The sequence below is a fragment of the Aythya ferina genome (assembly GCF_964211825.1).
Source record: "Aythya ferina genome assembly, chromosome: 1".
NCBI lineage: Eukaryota > Metazoa > Chordata > Aves > Anseriformes > Anatidae > Aythya > Aythya ferina.
In genome coordinates, this window is record NC_140296.1 from 206,919,181 (window position 1) to 206,945,452 (window position 26,272).

The window sequence follows — 26,272 nt, forward strand, 5'->3', positions numbered from 1 at the left end:
ATGAAGCAATGGTGCAGCTTAGTACTACATAACCTGGGAAAAACACAGTTCAGGGGAAATAGTTCGACCAAATCCTGAGTGCTGTGGAGGCTAACTTTATGGTCACTCTAGGGAGCTCTGGATAAACCCTTCCCAGCTCACAAACCACACCCCCGCACTGAAAAGACACTTGTCTGCCATAAATACATACGATGGTACTCAAAGTGTTTTCTTCTAGGAAACCCACTTTGCATTTGGGAAGAAATATGGCTCTAAGGAGTCAAAACCGTTACACCTAAGCCACTTCTGAAATCTTGCTGGTAGAAACTGCAGGACCAGCAGGCTTGCACAGATGACCCATGCAAACTTCTCAGACAGCTGGAGTCACTCACTGCACTCTCTGGTTGCTTTGACAATGCACACAGAATCGTGCAGTTTCTGAATTAACACCACTGACAGCACCGAAGACTGGCTGTCCAAAGCCTGGGGAGGAATGTGTCAGTGATGGGACCGGCTGGCCTGCTTCGTGCTCTGGCAGCTCAGATGTTTTAAGTTATTCACACTGATAGCTCTGTTCCTGCAGACCCAAACTGGAGAAAAACAAAGCAAAACAAAACAAAACAAAGCAAAACCCCTTCACACATAAAACAAAAGGTGAAATCTCAAAAAGACCCAAGTATTTGATCGTACCTGATAGGAGATGAGAGCTTCAGCTGCTGAAGAAATGGTTAGAGCACTGGCAGTCCATACAAAAGTTCCCATCAGCTATTGTCTGGTTTTGGTCATTGCTGCATCGTCATTGTACAAATTAAATCAAGAAAACTTATTGCAAGCCCTTCTTGGAGTAGATAATTAGGGCTTCATTTAACTTCTCCTAATAACTCTATCCACACATACTCAGAACTTCCACAAGTGTGAGCTGAATTGCCAAATATTCTGATGGAGATAACTTGTGTGGTGGGGTAGAAGGGACAATGGCTGTTAAGTTTGCACAGTCTCCTGGCTTCCTCTTTTCTGGCAAAAACAAACTATACTTTGGACAGATCTTTTAGAACCTTTATGATTTAACTATGACACGATCCTCATCTCAAATCTTTCTTGCTTTACCCTAGCAAATCCTAGCAAGGCTGTTGACAACTATTTGCACTTTCTTCATCTGGGGTATTTAGAGGCTACAGTTTGTCTTCCTGCTGGAGCAAAAGGAGGAGGAGCGGTGTGTGCGGTGTGTGATTACCTTGTCACCATCCTCCTGCTACTAGAGTGCAGGTAGCTTGCTGAGAAGTTATCTGTTAGGTGGCACTATCAGCACACAGGACTTCTATCTCCTGCAACATCTGCGCCATGGGCAGCGCAGGTCAGCAGCACAGCCCTTGCTGTTGACTGGTTTTCCTGTTCAGGGTTATCAGTACAGGCCATGCCTTCAACCCCTGATTTATTGCATCTCTTGGTGTTTACTCAGACATTTCCACTGATATTTTAGTCATGCCACTCTTGGTATTTCTTTTATGGCAGAAAGCTGCATCATAGGAGGGTCAGGCTGGGTGTTAGAACAGGTTCTTCACCAAGAGGTGGTCAGGCACGGGGACAGGCTCCCCAGGGCAGGGATCATGGCACCAAGCCTGCTGGAGTTTGGGAAGTGTTTGGATGATGCTCTCAGACACACGGTCTGATTTTTGTATGGTCCTGTGTGGAGTCAAGAGCTGGACCTGATGATCCTTGTGGTTCTCTTCCAACTCAGGATTTTCTAGGCTTCTATGGTTCTTGAACAGTTTCCACACCAGGACTCGTGAAGCGTCTGGGAGCCCTGGCCTCCTGGTATGTGTCACAGGATGCTGCCGGTTATGTTGACCTGCTCCCTCTGTGTAGTTGGTCATGCTCATTTTGAAGAAGTGATGCAGAACAGCAACTAATCCGAGGTCACTAGATGTCAGGCTTTCTTGATACACGCTTGCCTAATGAGCTGATTGTGTTCAGGCAGTGCTTCAGCATTGTAATACTGGAAGCTGCTGCACGCTGTAGATATTCTCCAGTCTTGCTCTCTAAGTTATTTAATGGTAATGGTTATGTGACCCAAGATATGGGCACTGTTTCTTCAAATCACACCTCTTTGCATTAAAGGTAAATCCAGCTCCTTGTAACTGCATTCCTTTAAGATATCATCCTCATGAAGCTCAAAGGTAGGGTCCCAAATCATTGAGATAATTTGTCTTACTGCCTTTTGAAAGACCTTAGATTCGCAGGATACTTGAAACAGTAAGAAAAGCAGCTCATGACCCCTAAGTGGAGCAATGAATGCAATGGGAAAATACTTTTGCTGGAACTATGCATTGATTTCCAATTTGCTGAGCAGTTCAATACCTTGCAGCTTGGGGAAGGAGTACCTGGTTTTCTCACTTTTACAGGGTATTTGAGTCTCCCACTCTTACTGAAGTATCGGTGCACAAGCACATGACCTCAGAGTGCCTTGTTTTGAGGACTGTGAGCACACAAAAAACTCATCAGCTGATGCAGTAGCTTGCTTGAGGGTCATATGTTTGAACTGATTTTCAACAGCCTTCGTCAGTGGAGGTGGTACTTAGTAAGGGGCATTGTGAAAAATGTTTGAGTAACCTTCTCAACTTGGGTCCTGTAGTATTGTTTCAGTTTTTCTTTGCCATTTTACAGACAGAACATTTTATTGTACAGGCTGTATTCCTGCAACTTGAGATTTGGCCAATTTAGTCCTAATTTTCTAAGAGCTCAATAGCAATTATTTGATTTCTCCAAGAGTACAGATGTCATGTGTGCAGCATCTTACATTACAGCTGCTTCCTTGCTGTTCTGGCAGTTCACAGGGATGACTTCTCTTGCAAGCAGACTCTTGTCATCAGCTGGTTCACGAGATGAGTCAGAGGACACCTTTAAAATTTCTTGGTGAAACCATGAATGGCTGTGACCACCTCGAAGTGGCTTTTTATGTGTCAGACTGTAAAATCGCCATATCTCAGCTCTAGTCATCAGTGTACATCCCTGGACAGCACCCCCATCATCATCAGCTTCCAGCCCTGAAGGCTTCTTGCCCGACTGCACACATTGATCCCTTCCATGACATCTGCAACAAGAACCTGCTTAATAGATGAGGGAAAGGCCGTGGATGTTGTTTACCTGGGTTTAGTAAAGCACTTGGCACTGTTTCCCATAGTGTTCTCCTGGGTAAGGCTGCTGCTCGGGGCTTGGTTTGCTGGGTGGAGACCTGGCTGCCTGGCCGGGCGCAGTCACAGTGAATGGAGCTCAATCCAGCTGGTGGCAGTCACCAGTGGCACTCCCCAGGACTCAGTCTTGGGGCCTGTATTAACATTTTTATCAACAACTTTGTTGAAAGGATCGAACGCACCCCCAGAAAGTTCATGGATGACACCAAGCTAGGTGGGAGTGTTGGTCTGCTTGAGGGGAGGAAGGCTCTGAAGAGGGGGCTGGATGGGCTCAGTGGGTCACATCCAGTTGTGTGACGTTCAACAAGGTTGAGTGCGAGGTCTTGCACTTGGGTCACAGCAACCCCATGCACTGACACAGGCTCGGGGGAGAGTGTCTAGAAAGCTGCCGGCAGAAAAGGAACCTGGGGCTGCTGGTTGACAGCCGGCTGAACAGAAGCCAGCCGTGTGCCCAGGTGGCCATTGAGGCCACTGCTGTCCTGGCCTGAGGGACACTCCACAGGGGAGTGATCATCCTTCTGTACTCTGCACCTCGAGCACTGTGTTCAGTTCTGGGCCCCTCACTACAAGGAAGACATTGAATTACTTGAGTGTGTGCAGAGAAAAGCAATGAAGCTGGTGAAAGGGCTGGGAAACAAGACATGACGAGCAGCTGAGGGAACTGGGGCTGCTTAGTCTGGAGGAAAGGAGGCTGAGGGAAGACCTCATCATGATCTACGACTGCCTGAAAGGAGGCTGCAGCGAGGATGGTGTTGGTCTCTTTTCTCAGGTGACAAGCGACAGGATGCGAGGAAATGGTCTCGAGTTGCACCACGGTAGGTTTCGACTGGGTATTAGGAAGTATTTTTTTCACAGAGGGCAGGGGTCAAGCATTGGGATGGGCTGCCCAGGGAAGTGGTGGAGTTGCCATTACAGGAGACATGTGGACATGGCACTGAGGGGAATGGTTCAGTGACGGGACTCGGTAGGTCAGGTTGATGGCTGGACATGATGATCTTGAAGGTCTTTTCCAACCTAGTTGACTCTGATTCTAAGAAATGCCTTTAGCATGTAGGTATGTCCAGATTAGGAGTATTCTGCCATTGCAGCTGCTCCAGACTCAGCACAAGCAGTGTAGTCACTACTGATTAACACATCCTTTATGGACTTAACTAAGAGTTTCTGTCTCTTTAATGGATGACTTATCACAAATGATGTTTTTTGGTTTGACACCTTCAGTTGTCCAGCTGAACTGCTCTCTCTGACGAATCAGACCAGGTAGGACTGCGATGGTCCCTCCAGGAAGAACTGTGACTGTGCATCACTACACCAGGGCTGCACGTAGAGCCAGGGTTACACCTTCACCTCTCACTGCTGGGCTGTGAGGGACTGCCGACACCACATACAATCTTAGCTCAGCTTCCTGGCTCAATTTAAGGGACTGCATCACGCAAAGATCATTTCACAAATTTACTGAAATTTGATGAAAATAACTTAGCTTACAATACCGAACGGGTCCACTTCTCAAAACCACTTTGCAGTGTTCTGTGATAAGAGAAGACCACATGGACTATCTTCCTGTGTGATCACCACGGAGTAGCCTCTACCACTCTATTTTCTTCCTGGATTTGTGTTTCCATGTACTACTCACAATATCCAATAATTTGCACAATTCTCATTCTGAAGCAGCGGCTGTTTCCTGTGAGTGTGACACATTTGCTTTGTAATAATTATCATTAACTTTTTACTGTAATTAAGAATAACTTGAAGTTAACTTACTCTGGTGCTCTCAATATATTTTGTCATCTCTGTTTAAAACATGAATGCCCAGAAACAAAACCTCTTTTTTGTACCTTATACACTGATAATTTCACATTCAGTGGTTATAGAGGGTTTCTGCCAAGAAAAGACATAACGTGAAAAACAGTTAATTCACTGCTGCCTCCCAAGTTTATCAGCTACTTACACTGACATTAGTGACAGATACACTGACAGCACAAATTGTTTACTAAACTCTGTTTGCACAATCCTAATGTTGCTAATATTCAACACAAGTGCTTCTTTGCTCTGAGTCCAGTTAGAGGTGGCAAGTATCTTCTCAAACTTACAAACTGAGCAATTTAGATCTGAATCATCAAGAGCCTGTCCCTGTCTGGTATGAGCCACTCTTCCGTACATTACTGAATTTTTGTAAATCAATCACCTTCTCTTTCCTCCCCATCTTCTGTTACTTACTGCCACATACTCATAAAATGGACTGCAGACAAAAACCAAATCTCTCCTTTAGGAACCTGTTCCAGAAGTGTATTTATTACACTTAATTTTGTTCCGATAATAAAACATGCTGGTTGTCCAGAGCCCCATGTGTACTTCCACCCATAAAAAAAAGAACCTACATGTAGAAATGATGCGTACTACCATGAAAGACCATGACCACAGCAGAATACAGCCCACCTGAAAAAGCAATCCAGGATAATTTCCCTAGCCCCAGCCCCAGCCTACCCCTGCCCCACCAATGTCACTGAGTGCCTGTCAGCCAAAGCCCTTCAGCTCGTTTTTATTATGGGAGAGTTCACACTAATTTTTTAGAGAGCCTTGTTCACAGCTGATGGTTTGAATTGGAAATCAATGCAGTGCATACATAATGTGCTTAGCCCAGCTTTCCTTGCTGCTAAGCAAGCTGTTTGTCACAGCATTAAGCTTACAAGTAGTCTTCAAAAAATGAAAAGGCCAATATGACCATGACATAAGCATGTAATATCGTGATAAGGATTGTATGGGAAAAAGTAATGATCTGCTGAAAAAACAAATGTGGAAAAATAGCTGTCAGGCACAGTTGCTTCTCAAGGAAGTGGATGAACATATGGATCTGAAACCTTGCATTTCTTTGACTGCCTAAAAAAAAGGAACATGGTTTACCTACCAAGGCAGCAGACCCAACATTACAGATAGCACTGGCAGCCCTGCAGACTCTAAACCATCACCTTGGCATTGGCTAAGGTTCACCTTATTCTCATTCAAACACTTAAGTCCACACAACTCATAGCACAGGAGTCATATGCCAGAGGCTTCTCTTAACATCAGGGGATGGTGAAGTAAAAAAAAGAACACATTTCTTAAAGCTATAATGCTTTTGACTTCTTGAGTTCTTATACTATAGATTTATTTGTCCACATCAATTTAAAAAAAGAGAAAAAGTATTTGTAAAGGTAATCCTTATGAAAACCACATTTAAAAAAATACCTCCAAGACAGTCACAGGGATGGAAATACTTTGATAATTAATACTTGCACCTTGGGAACCAGTGTATACATATCAAATGTATAGCAACCCTGACAGCTATTCTTGAAAAGACAGAAAATAACATAAATATAGCAGAAACTTAAGGAAAGCAAATAGAAAACTTTTTTTTTTTTTAAGATAAATGATCCAATTAATCACAAGCCTGAAAGTTAATTAGCATTCCTAACAAAACAAACACTAAAGGAAAATCACCCTCACAAAACATTCACAAGCAGCAGTAGCATACCAGCAGCCTTGATTGCTTTGAAGCCAGCACTGAACAGTCAGTGTACGGAGGAAGAGGGACTGATTTATAGTTTGATTCTCTCCTGCCCTGCAGCTTGAGTAGTAATTTACACCCCCACAAATAATTATAAAACCCACTGTGATTTGTTAGTATGTTATTCCTACTGTGCACATGACTGTTAGTATTCATACATGCAAATATATGCAACTAACACATGTAGCTCTACAAAATCTCTGGACTAACGTGAGCAGCATTCCTCATCCATGGCAGCTGTGATCCAGTGCCCTGCAGAAGGGTGGGTGGCTGCATCAGCTCTAGCAAGTCCTATGGAACTGCTCAGGCTCAGCACCACACAAACGACAGCCAGAGATGACCCTGTCCAGCCAGGAAGCACTGGGGACTTACCTTCTGTATGCCTTAAAAATACCATGGCGTTTCTGGTATACCATAAACCATAATATCATGTCCTTTACAGGCAGGGCAGAAGGGACTGCAGGGCAACGTAAAGGTTTTTTGCCTCCATAGTACCAGTTATGAATCTGAAAGTGATGATTATACTATTGCTAATTATAATTAACATTCAGTCCTGCTACTAACATTTTAAATTCATTATTTATAGATAGATAGAAGTATCTGACAAGTGCTGTTCTGGAGACAGACAGGTGGAGACTAAGTTTTCAGACTGTTTATTTTGTTTCCTCAAACCATGCTTTTGTTGCACCAGTACCACGCATTGAGCCTCCTGCTGCTCTCTGCTATTACCTCTATGCACGGTTTGTACTCTGCAGTATTTCTGTGCCTTTTTACAAAGCACTGAAATCTGCCCTTCCCAGAGATGGGCTGTTGTGCACGCTGCTGCTCACAGCAGTTTTGAAAAATGGCTCTAATAGGCAGTTTGTTGGTGTATCTTGCTCGCGTGCTTAGAGCTAAACTGATTAGTATACAACCAAGACATTCTTCTTTAGACTGCTAAGTACTGCAGGGTACTGTTGCACACCTTTTTATTTCTTCTGCCTTCCTCTGTAACATGAAGTCCACAATTCGGGGTCATTTCAGCAGTTCAATTTTCATGCAAAATTAGGAAAGCAGCAGCACCTTATTTCCCAAGTCAGCTGCCTCCAGGATCTTAGGTTCAATCTTCTCTTGCCATAAGATCTATGAAAACCCACTAGAGAAAGCATGATATTTAATTTCATGAAGATGAAAACAGCTCTTCCAGAATACCAATGGGACCCATTATTAAATAACATCTCTGACTGAAACATCCAGTTTCCCATTTGGTGATTGAATTTTCCCTTACCCTACTGAAGCCCTATTTGGCCTTTACATGAAGTGCCAGAACTGGCTATAATCATTTCTCTGGAATGAATCTTCTCTTCCTCAGCATCTCTTAAAGAAGATGGGCCAAGAAGCTACTTTCAAATCCCCATAGCTGATGTCAGCATATTAAACGTTGTACTAACTGGATTCAGTTCAAATCACAAAACGAAGACCTGTTGCTGCTGTCATTTGAACTTGAAGGGTACCTACGCCCTGAGCCAGTTACAGACTCGGTCAGGAGTCCCCTGCCTGCCCCAGTCTCCACCACCACCAGGCAGGGCCAAGGAGGCTGCGGCAGGCCCATGGCTGGGACGTGGCTGTGCCCAGCTCTGGCCTGCCCAGCAGCTGCTGGCTCTGCTCTGCCGGCACCGAGCCCACGCAACCAGGCCTGGCGGCCCAGCCAGGGCAGGTCTCACCGGGCCTCACCGGTGGCTCGGCAGGGAGCGACACGCAGAGTGGTGTGGGGCTGGGGGTGGCCGCCTTTGGGCAGGAGACTGAGGGCTCTGCTCTTGGTACTCCTGTGCTCAGGAGACAGCAGTGGAGCTCTGGCCATGGCCACTCAGCACACACAGCGGCAGCAGCTTGCCACTCAGCGCCCTGGCACGGCTGCCCCACTGCTGCCCCCAGGCACACCTGGCCCGTGCAAGCTACACCAAAACAGCCACCCACGGCACAGAGGACTGTGACTGGCTCCCGGCAGGGCCACCACGGACTTCTGACACGCAACGCGTCCTGGTCCCGCACCCCAGGGCCCAGCCCCAGGCCTTGCAGCGAGGACACGCTTCTCTGCCGCTCACTGACCCCGGCCTCAGGGCTGGTGACTTCCATCAGACCGCCCCCATGGAGGTCAGCCTCCTGGGAAGAAGCCACAGATTTTCACCATGCAGGCCCAGCTCTGATGCTCAGCACAGAGGGATTATCTCACAAAGGGGACTCCACCATGTTCTTTAGCTGTTTAAAAATAAATTACTCGCGCTGTCAAGTGTTACTGTCCGTGAGGCTGTGCTGGGCTGGCAGACCCCAGCCCGTGTCTGCTGGGTGCAGAAGCCAGTCATTATCGGCCACTCCCTGGCCCCGTGTCACAACCAGGCTGAGCTTGCACAGCAAGCCAGCAGCAAAGCAGAGAGCATGGCATTTTAGTTCTGCCTGGATGATTTGCATCACTTTTTTTAGTTCTTCTTACAATGCATGTTTCCTAACAGATGTATCAAAATCTGAATTATCCTTCTCTGTAAATTCAGCACTAGTCACGAGTTCCTCTGGTGGAAGAGTTACAGTCAGCTGAACTCCAGGAATGCAATCGAAAAGAAAACAACACCATAAACCAAGAACACAGGCTGCACTTAGATCTTCAGGACACTACTGGCATAAAGAAAATTTTGGCAAACATTTGCCGAAAGACCATTTAAAACAAACGAGCAAACGGACCTGTACTAGAAATAGCTCCTACTTAACTGAGTGCAAGGGATGCTGCGGATCCTGATTTGGCTGGTAAATCAAAATGACTCCTGCTGAAATAATTTAATCTCACAAAGCTCTCTTATGAGGTGAATCTGCATGGGTTATGTGGTGTAAACATTACTTTGTTCACTTCCAATCTATAGCACATGCCAGCTGTAAAAAGAGATGGCCTTCAAGTTAGATGTGGTGGGTGATGAAATGTGAATAGAAACATAGGAAAGACAGAAATGTCCACTAAGTACTGTGGTGAACTTGGAACAAAGGTGGCCACTGGAATGATATAGGTGGAATGGAAAACTTGTCACCTCTATGGAGTGCATGAAGTACTACCTGTTACAGTGAAGCATTTTCACATCCAGAGCCAGAATACACTAAAGAGCTTTAGGGAAATCAGCTTAGGAGCTATCTCAGTAACAAATGTCAGTATTTAAGAAATTCTGGAAACTTGGGAAATTCCAGAGCCTGGAAGGAGTGCCAGGGATGACACAAGAACTATAAACTATCAGCCTGACACCAATCCTAAGTAAATTAACAAAATGCTTTATCTGGAAGATGGAATAAGAAAAGCTTTTGGTGTTGTTACCAAGAGGTAGATCATGCCAGCATCTTGTCAAGATTCCAATATAATTGATGACAGCAACAATAGGAGACCACTTACTGTGGCTTGATACCACCACATGAATTATCTCTGTACAGTGCAACTTTCTAGTAGGCTGCATTAGTATATTAGAAATTCACTCATCTACAGGTTAAAAAAAAATACAGTCAAAAGCACGCAGACACTAGCAGGGACAACTAACTCCATTTAGTCCCACGAGGACCAGTCCTAATCCGTACTGCAGTCAGTGGTCTATACCAGAGCTGTACAACATCTGCACCTTTACAGCTGAGTTATACTCTTCTGCCGAGTCACACGTGTGGCAGAAATCCTAGGGCTGACCACAGATATCAAAAGACATCTCACACAATTTTAGAGACTGTACAGACTCTTATAATAAGCCATACCCAGTTTGTGAATAACATTGTAAAACCCTGATTTAGAAACACAAGACCTATGTGTTTGAAGAGGATACAGAGAATGCTGCCATAGCAGAGAACTGATTATCAGATTATCAGGATTATGCCAATGAACAATCAGGACAAGAAAGGTTTGAAATACAGGTAAATTCAAAGTGTCAAAAGTACAGGCTCTATTTCAGGATAAACAACATTATTGAAAAGCAACAACTGAAAAAAAGAGAATACTGCTGCGGCATTAACTCTCACTGCAATCAAGTGAAGAAAGGCAATCTCTGGACTTATAAAAATTATACAATAGAAAGAGAATGAGTATTCTCCTCTGGAAACATGAGTAAGACTTTACTGCAATAGTCCTGCCAGTGTCTTCAAGAATGATGTGAAAACATTTGAGACCACAAGGCAATGAAAAAACAGTATTAGGAGTTGGAAAAAAAGTCTTACAATATGAAATTCATCTTGATTTACTCCTATCAAAGAGGTCAAGGGGCATGTAGATCACTATACCAAACATAATGAAAGAGAAATACTTTCAGCAGTTTAGAATTTTCAAGCAATGCAGGGAAAAAAGACCAGATTTCAAGATATGACTCAGAAGCCTTGAAATTCAGCCTTGGAATAAAGCCAATTCCCACTACAGTGGGCAATTAAACATCGAACGCCGTGTCAAGAAAGTGGTGGAGTCTTGCTTGAGGCTCTTCATTGACAACTCAGAAATTACATTTTCGCTTAGCTTCTCCAAATTATGTATGGGAGAGGACTAGGTTGTTTGGAAGCTGATTCCTTCTGATCTTTACATCTGTAATGATTGCACACCCTCAGCTTCTCTTTCCAGTCCCTTCACTTGTGGATGCTACTTCAGGGAAAGCTGAAACAAAAACTAGTTGAAACAGAATAAACGACAATGGATGGCACAAAGCAGCTCTCTGAGGTTGTACAAGGATGCCTGAATGCTCTGAGTCGAACAATTACGGTATTTAAGAGGGGAGGAAATAATCTACCAAATTAGACTGTTAAAAAAATCCAGGAGTTTTCACTTCCTTTGCATCATATGATGCTAGTCATATGCCAAAAACCTGTATCTGCTAAATTCCCTAACAGTAGGAGGGTGTTTGAGGCAAACAACAGTTTGGTCTTGTGAATATGCTAATGTTTTAGTCTACCAAAAGTCTTTGTAATCAAACACAGTACCTAGGTAAAATTTAATGGGCTGTTATACACAGGAAGTCAAATTAAATGTAATTGCCCCTTCTCACTCATATTTTATCAAAACAGAAAACATTTTGGGGTAATTTTTGTCTATTTAATTGAACTACTGTGAGTTGATGAAGTGCTAGAGGAAAGAACATTTGACACTATTTTTAAAAAAATTCATTTGTTTATAATGATCTGATTATCTTCTCTCTGGAAGAACAAGAGCCACCAGCCTCTAATCAAAAGAAAAATCCACCAAAATTCACTAAGAAGATATTGTTAAGAATCTGCACTATCTTTCATAATCCTACTTCTTAGGTAATGATGTAGCTCAGAGAAATATGGCCATCCTCTGTAATACCTGTTTCTAATTGCTTTCTGGAAATACGCAGAAATAATTTACAATTGATCATGTTGAAGGAAGACTTTTGTTTCCCTTTCCTCATGACACTTAAAAGAATAGCTACTGTAGCTGGCAGCAACACATGCAATCTGAAGCCCTAACACTCAGGAATACTTGATGAAGATCTGGAGACATGTAGCACAGCAATGATAATAAAAAATTAGAGAAGCCCTAGTTTACAAGTGATTTTAAGAAGGCTTGCCCCAGTGCAGAATCAATTATACCAAAACACTCGTAACAGATGTTTGTCTAAAGTGTTCTTTATTTACCAAACGAGAGACCTTTAAATAACTATCTAGACAATCTTTTCTAATGCTATGCTACCCTTATGATTAGTTTTCTCCTACTGGCTAGCTTAATTTTGTTTGCTGTGATTATTGCTGATGACTTCTTGTCCTACTCAAAAAGGTACCGTGCAGAGTTTATTCCCACCTCTGCAGTTAAAATTATGTATTTGAAGACTGTTACCATGCAGTCTCACTCAGCACAGCACCCCAGTTTATACTTTACCAGTGCTAAGCTAAGCTAGGGAGAATATTTATTTCAAATGTTTGCTGGAGTTCTGTTTGAATATCCCAGTATCTTTGGGTTTTTACATTTTGATATTGCTCACTGACACTCAGTTTAGGATTGCTGTAACTTCCAAATCTGCTCTGCAGAATTGCTGCATAACCAACTGTTCTCCATTCCACATTTGCACAGTTGATTACTTTTCTGCAAGTGTAGTGATTTGCATTTTTCCTTACTGAATTGCATCTAAGCATTTTCAAAGAAGCGTTTCTATTGCCATGATTATTCTGAATTCCTATCCTGCCTACAAGTTTGCAGTATTTGCAGTGACTCACTGAGGGCATTTACGATGTCTTCTGTTCCTCATCAAGCAAGTATTCTTGTCCAGAAAAGGGGGAGGATGATGCTTGTCCCAGTGCTTAAACATTCTGGGAAGCAAAAGTCAACAGCGGTGCTGTGGGTTTCTCTTCTGCTCCTTCAGGTGTCCGAGTCAATAAACAACAGCAACGATGCTGAAGACATTTACAGTTACTCAGGCACAACACAGGGGAAGGCACCACAGCAGCAACAAATCTTGGTACAAAACAGAGAAGACGTACTGATTGTAAAGGATGAGTCATGTTGTCTTAGGGAATGTATTTGATATCAGATAAATTTTGCTCAGGAATACCTTATTTTTCTGCATCAACAACCGGGTAGTTAAATGAAGAGCTTTTTGTTGCCAGCAGGATGCATCTTGCCTAAGTTATGACAGTGATGGTGGTTGTGGTTTAAACCCTGTGGGCAGCTAAACACCACAGAGCCACTCTTGCTCACCTTCCCCACCCCCCGCAAGAGAATTAGTGGGACAGAAGTTGGAAAACTCATGGGTCGAGATAAAGACAGCTTAATAAGTAAGAAAAGAAAAAAAAAAAAAAAAAAAGAAGAAAAAAAAAAAAAAAAGAAGAAGAAAAAAAAGGAAGAAAAAAGCAAAGCAAAACCAAGCAATGTAAAATGCAACCGCTCACCACCTGCTGACTGATGCCCAGGCAGTCCGACCCAGCACCGGCAGCCCCCGCCAGCTCCCTGATTACTGTTCAGTGTGACGCCACATGGCACGGGATGTCCCTTTGGCCAGCTGGGGTCAGCTGTCCTGGGTCTGCCCCCTCCCAGCTTCTTGTGCACCCCCAGGCTCCTCGTTAGCAGGGCAGTATTAGAAGATGAGAAGTCCTTGACTTAGTGTAAGCAGTGCTCTGCAACAACTAAAACATCGGTGTGTTATCACTGCTATTTTCATTAGACATCCCCGAACACTGCACAATATGAGGTACTATGAAGAAAGGTAACTCCTCCAACCAGCACAATGGTGTACAAATCTCCATGTGTCTAGTACCCCTGGGGTTCCTTTTGATTCATCTTACTTATTTTAGATGTTTTAGACGGAAATTAAGTGCACCCTGCAAGTTCCCTTTTGCTACTTCATACTATAAAGGGAACATTGATGATAAGGTCAGGCAGACAGGTCCTGACTGTCTGAAGGTACACAAGATGAATTTCTCCTCTCTAGTCAGATGACAAAAGTCTCTCCTCTCCCCGTTCAGCAGATGGCAGAAAACCATTAAACAAAGTGCAGCGTTACAGAAAACATTTATGCTTTGGTCAAAGACACCAAATAGTTGATACGAAAACAAAGTTCAAAGACCAAACAAAGAACTGCACCATGGAAGAAAAACAACTGAACTTGATAGCTGTAAAATGTTCAAAGAGCCAAGTCCTTCATTTCTGAAGGTGGCTGAGAAGAAATGAAAAAGCTCCAGCGCGTTGTAACTTATTTTATTCTTCCACCTAGCATGAAGGAACAAGAACATACCTTTTTTTTTGAATCTGTGATTATTTTTTTAATTAGTCTTGAGTGTTAAAATGCACACCATGCTAAAGTACAGAGGGAGACTGATTCCTTCCACTTAATGGCCTTTTGTAAACCAGAATACAAGGACAAGGGTTCTGCAGGAGACTAGGGGTTGGTTCATCAACACCAGTGTCCTTTAATGAATAATGGCCAGCAGCAAACAATGAAGGCAAGACCTTAAGAAATCGCATAAGTGATCAACTCTAGGAATACCCTCCCTGCTTCTGAAAGCTAGTAACTAAATTCCTCCTCTCCAGCCCCTGACCAGGTCACAATGTTTCTTGGTCACAAACTTACTCTCCAGTAATTTTGTATGCACTTTTTGAATGCATTTATACTTTTGGCCTCCACAACATGCAAAAGGAATAAATTCTACAATATAAGCACCTGCAGTGTGACAAAGTACTTTGTTTTATTTTAATCTTGCTGCTTGATAATTCCACTGAGTGCCACCTCATTCCTTTGTACTAAGAAATAACTATTGTTCCAAATTCACCTTCTTCTTGCCTACTCATAATTCTACAAAACTCTGTCAAATCTTTCTCAGGTACCTCTTCCCCAGGCTGAAGAGTTCCAGGCTATTGAATCCTTCCTCAAATTAAAAATGTTCCATGCTTTGGGCCACCCTTTTGCTTGCTTTTGAATCTTTTCTAATTCCTCTGATTCATATGGGTAAACGACAACTGCAATTGTTTTTCAAGAGATTGTCAAACTATGGATTTACATAGAAGTATAACAGGATTTTAGTAGACTTTCTATTTCTTTCTGTTATTAGCTGCTGCCCAGATGATGAGTCTACCCAGCGATGAGAACCACATGGACTCCAAAACTGCTTGGAGTAAAATGCTGTTAGAGGAATCCATCACCAAGCAGGTATACACTTCAATGACTTTCAACCCCAAGGACCCCAGGAGCCAGAAAGACTTTAGTCTCAGACAGACCAACCAGTCATTGCCTCGTTCAAGCTCTGGTTGTGTTCCTGGTATTGCCTAACCAAAACGTACCACAAATACCCCGTGAAAAACAGGACTCCTCTGAACAAGCCTCGTGACAAATGCTGAGGGTGGTGAGTGTTTCCCTTCCCTCTACCCTGCCATAAACCCTTCTTTCCAGCATTTCACCTACAGCAGTATTCACTGCAGCAACAACAGGCACGGCATTGTTTGCTTAACTACAAAAAGAAAGGAAAAGCCCAAGGAACCCCTCCTAACTCTTGTGCATCTAGAGGGTTACTTTGCAGACAGGTTGTTTGCATGTTTTCCCCCAGCCTAATTTCCAAACTGCTAACTAGCTTTCCTGCTTTTCTTTCTTCCTTTTTTTTTTTCCTTTTTTTTTTTTTTTTTCAGAGAAAGCAAATGATTATGGTTTAGTAGACAGGTCTCCTTTCCAATGCTCCTTTTATTATTAAAAAATATCTCTGGAAACTGTAGTTGTTCACAGCTTGGGAACCTTTTTTACCAGCTCACATTGGCTGGCTGTACTCTGCTTTAACCAATTCATTGCAGCATTATCTGGTTCTGTTTCTTGTACAAAAATGGCCACAAAACCTCACATTACCCACCAATTCTAAAATTCTAAATTCTTAATTTCAGAAAAAGCTGAGCAGTCTAGTACATGACTCCAAGCAGAAGGACTGCTTGGGGAAAAGCAAGAGGTTCGTGGGAGTTCACTCTACCATTCCACTGAAACTTTCTGTAAAAGAGGTTAAGTGGTCCCACAAGTCACTGTTCCCCAAAAGATCTTCAAAGACTATTTTGAAGGTATGCTAATTTGACAAGCGGATTATATAGGAGCCTTTTCAATAAGAGATTTAATTTTCTCCCTCTACACTTCTGTTGCTATAGAAATGAACGTTGCACTAGCCCCAATTACTTTTTTCCAACTAGATGTGCTCACCGCTATAAACCTTGTTTCCTGTAATATACCAAAAGCAGGCACCCTTCCAGACCAGCTAAAGTGAACTGGTCAGCAGCTGAAGTTGCACAATAAATTTGTCAAAAATTCATTCTCCCTTGTAGTTGCTAAGCATAAGCTCCTTTTGTGGGGATATTTTTGATGACCCGCTCTGTAAAGCCATTGCCTAGGCCTCTTTCAGGCTCCTTGTTGAGCCCTGCCTGTAACACAGCTTCTTTCAGAGAATGCTTGCTGATTAGCCCAAACTAGTCAGAACGACAGAGAAAGCTGATGCAATTTCCAGTTCCCTGCCTGCTGCTTGCCTCCTAGATGAGAACTTGCAGGAGCATCAGGAAGGGCTCCACCTGTGTAACGCTCAGCACACTTCAGCAACAATCTCACACAAACAGCACACCAGGGACTGACGAGAGAGAAGCAACCAGCAAATAAACTGCAGCACAGAAAGGAATAAAAAGAGTTGTCTCAGAGCCCCACATGGCCATGAAACAACTCGAGGAAATTCAGAGCATTTTACTCGGTCTGATCTGTAAGACTGGCCAGCAGCTTGCGGCCTGCACATCGCGACCACCGGCACCGCACTGGCTCCCCAGAGGCAGAACAGCCTCGGGACACGGCCACACAGAGGTGGGGCACGGAGATGGCCAATTCTGGTGAGGGACACAAGCAGAAACGCTAGTATCGGCGGGGGAGGAGTAAAAGCTACAACTACCACCTCCAAGGGGTACGGTTCCTGAGTAGGACCTAGAGAAAAAGAAAGAAAGTCACCAAACTGACTCTGTACCAGGAAAACGCTGCTGCTATTCTCTTACATGTTGGTGAAAGGAGAAATAGCCAGTTATTGGTGCAGTCCCAAAGATTTCTAGGTTATTTTACCAATCACTTGCAGTACCGATTTGCTCACTCTATCCACCAGAATATTTGGGGGCTACAGCATATGGTGTACAAGGAGACGCAGAGAAAGCTGGGCTTCTTCAGCCTAGAGGAGAGCTGACAAAGGGGACACCTCGCTGCCAACGCAGCTGCCTCACAGAGGCTGCAGAGAAGAGAGCGAGGCTCTTGGAGGCACGCGGGGATGGAAATGAGGCTTCATGCACAGACCAGAACAGTGAGAGGGCACAACTGTCCTCGTGCCAGAAACAGACCCAGATCACAGGCCCTGGGAGGCTGTGGGGCCGCCAGCCCTGGAGACATGCAAAGCTGGCCCTGCTCCAAGCAGCATGTTGTTCTAGAGGTATCCAGACACCCCTTCCAACCTAAATGATTCTGTAACTCCACACATCAACATTTTTGGCCAGTCACAGCGTTTTGAGGCACAAAAATCTCTGCTTAGTGACTCCTTCATGTTTTTCCTCTCTTTTAAGGGAGACCCATCCAGATGGCTTGTGAATACTGAGCGCTGTAATCACTCTCCCTGGTCAGGTAATCCCCATGATTGAATAAAAAAATAATCCTAAATTGTCTGTTGCTCCCGATTCTTTTTCTTCCCAGCTGTGCCATGTAGAATGTGGGCTCTTAATTTTGCAGAGTTAATTTCAAATCACTTTAATCTCTTTCTTTAACACAGTTCATCAGGGAACTCAATTCCCCTTGCGACTGCCTCCTTCTGATAAACACAAGCTCAAACTTTGCTGCCTGTTCACCCTATTCCTCTTTCAGACCAGATTATATTTGCTGAGCTCTATCTCACAATCCTCATCCCCAGAGGTCTGGGGAACGCTCTTGCTGCCCCCAGGGACCTTGAGTGCATCCCAGCTGTGGAGCAGCCTCCTGCCTTCTTCCTTCTGTAGCTGCTGTTATGCTTCAGAATGGTTATCAAGTGAGAGGAGGGGAGCCTGCCCCAGAACAATCTCTCACCCTGTTCCAAAGCAGACCTCCTATCTATGATTTGTTATTGGCAATGTGCTAGTGAGGTTTAAAACTGAAATACTGCTTCCCTAGAGGCTGATTCCACAAAAGGAAAGACATTTTTTCAGTACATAGCCTACTATCTTCTCATGTTCTCAAATATATCCCTCCATGTATTTGTAGCTTTCTTTTCACCTTATTAAGCAAAAAAGAGTAAATTACACACCCCTCCCAAATCTGCTATTCAGCACGTGAATGCTGTTCCCTGCTCTATTTCACAGGATATCCATTCAAACCTTCAGCCATTTCAAAAGCTTTTTCTGAAAACTAAAGTCACTTGTGTGTAATTTTCTCAAGTACTTTTAAGTTGTTCCTCAAACATTGTCATTATGTTAATCTTCTCCCACGTCTGAGACCTCCAGTGAAGTCAGAGTTGACGGAATAAGCACTTGCCTGCAAATCATGTTAATGTCTGCTGCACAGATCTTACAGCATCTTAGTTACTTCTTGATCTCTGCTCTGAAGGGATCTATTGGTTCAAGTGTTTAATTGTGGTGATTTCACACTGATGGGCAGCCAAGTTACAATGTACCGCTCTCTCACTCCCTCTCCTCAAAGGAACAGGGGGAGAAAATACCATTTAAAAGGGCTCATGAGCTGAGATAAGGACAGGGAGACACTCACCAATTACCGCCACAGGCAAAACAGACAGCATAAGGAGATTAATATAATGTATTGCCTCTGATAGCAGAGCAGACCAGGGAGAAATAAAAGCAAACTAAAAACACCTCCCCACCCACCCTCTTCTATCTCCTTGACCTGAGCAGCACAGGGGAATGGAGCTGTGAAGAACAGGAAAAAAAGAATCCATTTATCCCATTTACTAAGGCAATCCTAAAACCAGCATGTGAATCCCCATACCACACATGCCATTCTGCCTCCTCTCAAGTCCAAACTCCATTTCAATCCCGAAACACTGCTGAGATGTGCCCCGCTGAAGGCTCTGCTCCCCGTGCTCGGTGCCACGCTGTAACGCCAGCGGCCAGCGCCAGCCACATGGTGGACTCCAGGGAAGAGAACTGATGTGGCTCCATGGAAATGGAAAGGTGCTGCTCCTGTCCCGGGGTGTTTTTTGCTGTCAGGATGGCTGAATGGTGTTTTTCACATCAGCTGCCTCCAGGCCTTCAGACAGGGTCGTGGGCGCTGCACAGGCATCAGCAAAGCCAACACGCAGCCTCAGGACAGGCAGCAGCTGCAGTTACCTGTCTTACCCTGAGTTGGTTTTCCCTAACTGAATGGTGAGGATGTATTTTGTTTCTGCTTTCAGTGAACAAAGCTTATACACTTTAACAAACTTCTTTCTGATTTCCTATCAGCATGCTGCAAGTATTTTGGCACAGCAGGAGCAGCAGATGCATGCACCGCGCCGCTCAGCACCACCTCTGTCTCACCATCTCCACCAAAGGCAATCCCGTCCCTTTCTCCATTTCAGGAGAGAGAGTGAAAGCACTCGAGTTACATGTCACGAGGCAAATTGATGGAATAACGATCCATTAAAGGCTATTAAATACAAGGACATTGCCTCTGGCACAGGAAGACTCTGAACAGTAAACTGCTGCAGGCAGGAATAATATTTTGGGGAGTTACTGAAATGTGCTTATTCTGTACTCATTGCTGCACCAAGCACTGCCACTGGCCACGGGGCAACACACAATACTGGCCTGTAGGGTCTTTGCCATGCTCCAGAGGGGCCATCTTCACGCTTTTACATTGCATGACTATGCACTATGTTATGGGACAACAGCTAAAATCATCCAATCTGTTTCAGTTTAAACAACCAAAATCTGTCAAAACCCCAAGTTTCCACATCCAGGCTTAGCATTGTTACTGTCATCCCAGCACACCCAGGTCACACTTTGGCAAAGCAGTCCAGCATACCTGTACTTTGCATGCACTGACTGCCTGGGAGTGCCAAGACCAGTGGGACTATCATCTGCAAGAAGCCATATATAACTGGGGACAGGTCCAGAGAGGCTTTGTATCCCCTGACACGCAGTCCCAGGGAACTTTAAGATGGAAAGATACATTATCTTGTCTAAGGTGTGCAGTTAAAGACACAAATATGCAATTACCTGACTTACTCCCCTCCATCCCAGTTGATTCTGGAGTAACAGGACCACTATGGGCAAAACTGCCACCATGACAAAAACTGCCACCATTTTGTCCCCATTTTGCCCTCATTTCATGAGGGTCCCTGGATGCCGAGTTATAAGACAGATGGGACAGCTACTTATTCTCTCGTGCAAGACCATTCCAGTCTGCTGTCCTTCCCAGTACCTTCCCTCCACTGCACTGCCCCTTCATACAAACATTTCTGCGGATTTCCCTCAGGTCAGAGGGAAAACAGGAACAGGCCAGAGCCAGAGGAGGTCACTCTGCTGCAAGCTACAGCCCACAGACTACACGGTGAGCACCCTTCTCTAAGTACAGCTTTTGGTTTACTTCACGCAGGGAACTGCTGGCTCCTGTTTAGCTCAGTGCCCACCAGGACGCCCAGGACCTTTTCTGCAGAGCTGCTTTCCAGCTGGGTGGCCCCCAGCATATCCTGGTGCCTGGGGTTGTTTTTCTCTGGATGCAGGACTTTGCATTTCCCTTGGCTGAACTGCATTAGGTTCTTGCCAGCCCGTCTCTCCACCTGTCCATGTCCTTCTGGATGGCAGCATGACCCTCTGGTATACCAGCCACTTCTTCCAGTTTGGCATCATCTGCAAAGGTGCTGAGGGTGCACTCTGCCCCATCATCCACTGTATTTATGATGTTGAACACTACTGACCCCAGTATCAACCTCTGGGATATTTCAGTAGTGACTGGCTTCCAGCTGGACTTTGTACCACTGACCACAACCCTCTGGACTCAGTCATTCAGGCAGTTTTCAAATCCACCTTGCTATCTAGTTATGGAAATACACTTTGACAGTGCATCTTTGAGGATGTTATGGAAGAAAGTATCAAAAGCCTGCTCAAGTCAAGATAAACAACATCCTCTGCTCTTCCTACATCCAATAAGACAGTCACCTCATTGCAGAAAGTCATCAGCTTGGTAAAGCAGGATTTCCCCTTCACAAATCCAGGCTGACTACCCTCAGTCACCTTCATTACCATGAGGACGATCAGAGGGCTGGAGCTCCTCTCCTATGAGGACAGCACAGAGTTCCCCACACCTTTCTCCTCGCCCTTCCTGAAGACAGGGCTGACATTTGCTTTTCACCAGTCATCAGGAATCTCTCCCCATTAACACAGCCTTTAAAAGATAATGGAGACTGACTTTGCAACATCATCAGCCAGATCCCCCCACGTCACTTCTCCCTGCTTCTTCCCCTTGGACACATCCTTCTTCTGTCTGAGTTCAGTGAGGATCTCCTTGCTCATCCACATAGGCCTCCTGTTGACCCATCTATTTTCCTATTTCTCCCGATGGACCATTCCTGAGCTCGGAGGAGGTGATCCTGCAGCATCAGTGAGCTCTCTTGGACCTCTCCTCCCCCCAGGATGGCATCCCATGGAATTCTGTCACACAGATCTCTGAAGAGTCTGCTCTTGAGACAATCTGGTCAGATGCCCAGGCTTCCTCTATTATCAGAGTGAAGAGTTCAGAGCCAAGGAACAGGACTACTGTCGGCCAGGTGCCTGCCCACAAAGCCATTTCAGCAGCCACACAGGACATCAAGAAGGCAGCCATGCCTTGAAATCTGCTCTCTGGGGAACTTCACCTTGGGCTTCAGAGAAAAGCCTGCTTTACCCCCAGCTCACAACAGCCATCAAGAGGCAGGCCAGGAATCCTCCTGACTTCCTAGCACCAGCTAACCATAGGAACATGGTGAGGAAATTACAACAGAGTCACTGTAGTGCAGTGCTTCTGTACTACGTGTCCCTAACCTCTGCTGCTGCATGACTAACAGAATTCCTGAGTCAGAGCCGATCTCTTCGTATTCAAAAGCCTGCAATGGATTTTTCTTCCTCTGATTTGTCCCGCTGCTTTCTGAACCTGTGTCAATTTTTAGCACTCTGAATGTCACTTAGCAAGGAGTTGCACGGATTAATTGTATGTTACATGAAGAACCTCCTCCTTTTTTTCACTTTTAGCATTCCATGTACTTAATTCATTCAGTACCTCATGTTCTTGCACTGAAAAGACGGAGATCAACTACCTCTGGTTCACCTTTTCCATATCACTTATTTATGAACTTTCACCAAGACCCTTCTCCTTCACCAACATCTTCCAACCATGACTGTTTCAGTCTATTCAGTCTCACCCTTACGGAAGATGTTTCACAATTTTGAGCACCTGTTAGTTTTCCCTGCCAGCTTTTCGACAACTACGTTTTACATCTGAAAGATCAAAACTGGATGCTGGTTTCAAGATACTTGCATAGTGCAGAGTTACACAGACACTAATATTCATGTTTTCCATTTTGTTCTGTTTTCCTTTCTTAACAACTCCAAAAACTAAATTTCCTTTTCCAGGTTTGGCCTGGAATTGAAGTAATCCCCAAATCTTGTTCCTGAGCAGGAGAAGTCAGTCCAACACCTCCACTGAACACAGAATACTACTACTGCTTTTTTGCTTATATGCATTACCTTTTATTTTCTGCATTGGAGTTTAGCTGCTCAGTACCCAGTGTCACTATATTCAGTACTGTGTGATTGTTCTGTAGCTAAACTCCATTTTTTTTACAGCCCTAACAATCTTAGAAGTGTTGACTAATTTTGTTAGCTCACCATGCATAAATGATGTTGAAGGGAACCAAGCAGGTTCAACAGCATGGACTTGAGAGCAGGTTCCCCTGGAAATCCAGAGGTGAGCCTTTTCCAATTGCCCTCCTACACAATAGCTTTAATTGTATTTTCTGACCTACTCTTGTTTGTCTTTTTGTGAATGTCTTGGTATTAAAGAAGATGTTTTCACCGTGGTATCACAGTGATGTCAGATCTTTTATTCCTAAGCAATTACAAAGACATGAAGAATCTTTAATAGGCAAGAGTACCTTGCAGTGTTTCTTTGGATGTGTGCTATCTTTCACGTTGCAAAATAAACTTATTCTATTATCCCACTGTTCATTGACCCAGCTTGATGCAATCTCATCCATCTGCCCTTGTCTTCCTTAAGAATTTTGAATAATCTGCAAATTTTGACCTATTTCCTGCCCTTTTCAAGACCTAGTGCAACCAGTGACCCCAGCACAGACTCTCTGAGTTCCGTGTAGCATTTGGCTATGATGGAAATTGAATGTTTTTCCCCCTCCATTCTTATTCTTCGCTGTTTTCTGAGTCATAGCAACATATTATCTTTTGTCCCATGATCAGTTAAGAATATAAACAGCTCTGAAGAAGCATGTCACAGGATTTTTGAAAATCCAAACAAGTTACACCCATAACTTTGAGCAAAAAAGTGTTGAGAGCCATGGAGACAGATTTAGGATAAGTAGCTCAGAACAAAGAATACATTCACTGCTTTGCTGGTAAACTCAAAGACTTCAGGATAACTTAATTTTGCATAATGAATTGTCACAATTTGCTCCTTTCACGTCATTCATGCTTATTTCATAAGCAATAATGCCCATCCAATTACTTTAATGACCAACAGCTTGAAATAGCAATGAAGCCTGACTGCAAGTAGGGAGTGCATCCCACAGAGTAACTCTACATTTACCCCTCAAGCACATCACACACAAACCCTGTGTCAAAAGCGCTCTCTTGAATCCAAAAAGTAGAGCCACTCCTACAGCTCAGTCTCCTGCGGACATGTCCACCAGCCACACATGCTCAAACCACATACAAAAGAGCAGCATCACCCCTACTTTCATGATAGATTCCAAGCTTACTTCAGTATTAACCCTGACCATTTTCCTGAATGTCAGTCTCCCTGTCAAAGTGAGTACACTCAATTGGACTAGATCAAGGTCCCGTCCAACCCCTAACACTCTGTGATTGTCACATACTGGAACACCCCGGGTGAACATCCCCATAGTCCAGAGAGCACATTCAGTACTGCCAACAGGCTCAAGTGACAGCACTCTGCATGTCACCGCCTGCACAACAGCATCGTCTTCTCCTTCATAAGAGCCATAATCCTCCATCTGCATCCAATCCATTTCCTTCAATTCCTGGAGCACACCACAAAACCTCCAGAACACTTATTTCTAAACTAAGACACAAGCCAGACTGCCCTGCTCAGTTTCAATATTTTATTCAAGCAAGCCTCATCTAGGACTTACAGTTTAGACTACAAATGAATTGACTGAAACAACCAGAAAGTTTCCTTCCCATAAAATTAACATGACACGTACTGCTTAGTCAGAAAAAGGAGATGCTCCTTCCATGGAAATGAACCTCCTTATGATCACAAAGCAAAGATGTCGATGCTTACCTGTGAGAGGTGAAATTGTCGTAAGAGCCCACAGTATAATGTCGGAAGAGACGCTTTGTCCTGTCTTCTCTGGTTTCTACAAGAGAAAAGACACATCACAAAGCTGAGAAATAAAAGAACACTTATCATTGCCTCTGTTTTCTCTACGTGTATACAGTGAACCTTGCTTTCATGCAAACATTAATTAATAAACACACAATAATCTGTGTGCAGACGTGTCAATGTGATCAGTCCCATGCATACTCGTGTACAGTCCCATATGCACACAAACAGCATCAGTGAATGTAAGATCTCTTCACTAGGACTTTTGAACCCAGAGATTTTAACATACCACACTGAAGCATCAAATCTCACCAAACTCCAAAGTAGAGCCAAAGAGGAGAACCAGCCCCAGTAAGGCAAAGACATACTCCATGTCCCAAGCCAGATTTTGTCCCTTTGCTCTGTTTGGCCACTTGAATTTTACACATCTCAAGCGATGTGGATGCCGTTCCCACAGACAAATTGGTAACAACTCCAGTTAGCCTTCATCTCATCAGGTGGTCACCGAGATCTCCAGGTGCACAGGAGGTACGAGGAAGGAAAGCCAGGAACCTGGAGAGGCTTCTGTTGCCACTCATGCTTGAACCAGCAGCACTGCCCCAGAAGCTCTTTGGCCGAGTCAGTGCTTCGGGCTCTTCAGGCCACACATGGACCAAATATCCCCTTTCAGGTGTAACAATTCCAGTCTACTTGCTTGCCTCAGAACTGTGGAAAAAGCCAGAGAAGCTGCCAGCCTGACCTGACACTTCAGGGCAAACACAGGAGCCCACAGGCAGGCACCCAGAGAACTCCAAAGCCAACCAGAGAAGAGATGCTTGGGCCTCCAGGCTGCTGGGTGCTGATGAAAGGCAGCTTGAGTCATGGCTAGTGGACATGGATGCCACTGCAGCCATTGTAATGTGGCTGGCAGCCACTGGCTGAAATGTGACAGGGAGAATTTAAGTGTTTCATTTAACTGTGTAAGAACTTAAGCTGGACATTCCCAGTTACCATTTTCCTAACCCAGAAGAAATTTGCATCACACTACCAAAAATGAATTTATTTGCATGACCCAGAATTAATATGCAAGACTTAAGCTGCAGGGAGCAATTGAGGCATTGCTCTAACCAGACTGAGAACATCACATTGAACCAACTCATACACGGCTACACTAGGATGGTGGCAGGACACCAAACCATCAGGTCACTCCATTTGCCTTTGTCACTACTTTCTTTTGAAGCACTTGGTGCTGCTCACTGCATTACTGGCTACAACATCAGGTAGGCTGCTGATCTGATGTAGATAGGGAATGTCTTTTAGCATGCTGAGTAGGGCAGTCAGAAGGGGAATGAAGGGGGAAGGAGAAGAGATGAAGAGTAAAACATAGATGAGCCTCACCTTTTCTCTTCAGTAGGGAAACGAGCTGTTTGCACCCAAAGTGGAAACAACACAAAATAAATGCTTGCTTTCACCTACTTTGGAATTCAAAATGACAAAAGCCAGCAAGAAGGGACTACAAAAGTAGAGGGACAGGAGTTTTTACTGTCATCGCAACGCTGTCAACCTAAGGAAGCTTGTTTTAAACTCAGGAGAGG

At 44.2% G+C, this 26,272-nt stretch overlaps 1 protein-coding gene across 2 annotated transcripts in view; it reads right to left on the bottom strand.

The window, feature by feature from the left end:
- The window catches only part of SHANK3 (SH3 and multiple ankyrin repeat domains 3), a 369,667-nt gene that overhangs the window by 91,458 nt on the left and 251,937 nt on the right, over positions 1–26,272 (bottom strand). For both annotated transcript variants that reach the window (XM_084506714.1, XM_084506715.1), the window contains one exon: positions 24,657–24,732. In XM_084506714.1, coding sequence (XP_084362840.1) covers positions 24,657–24,732 — 76 coding nt within the window. The remainder of the gene's footprint in view (positions 1–24,656; positions 24,733–26,272) is intronic.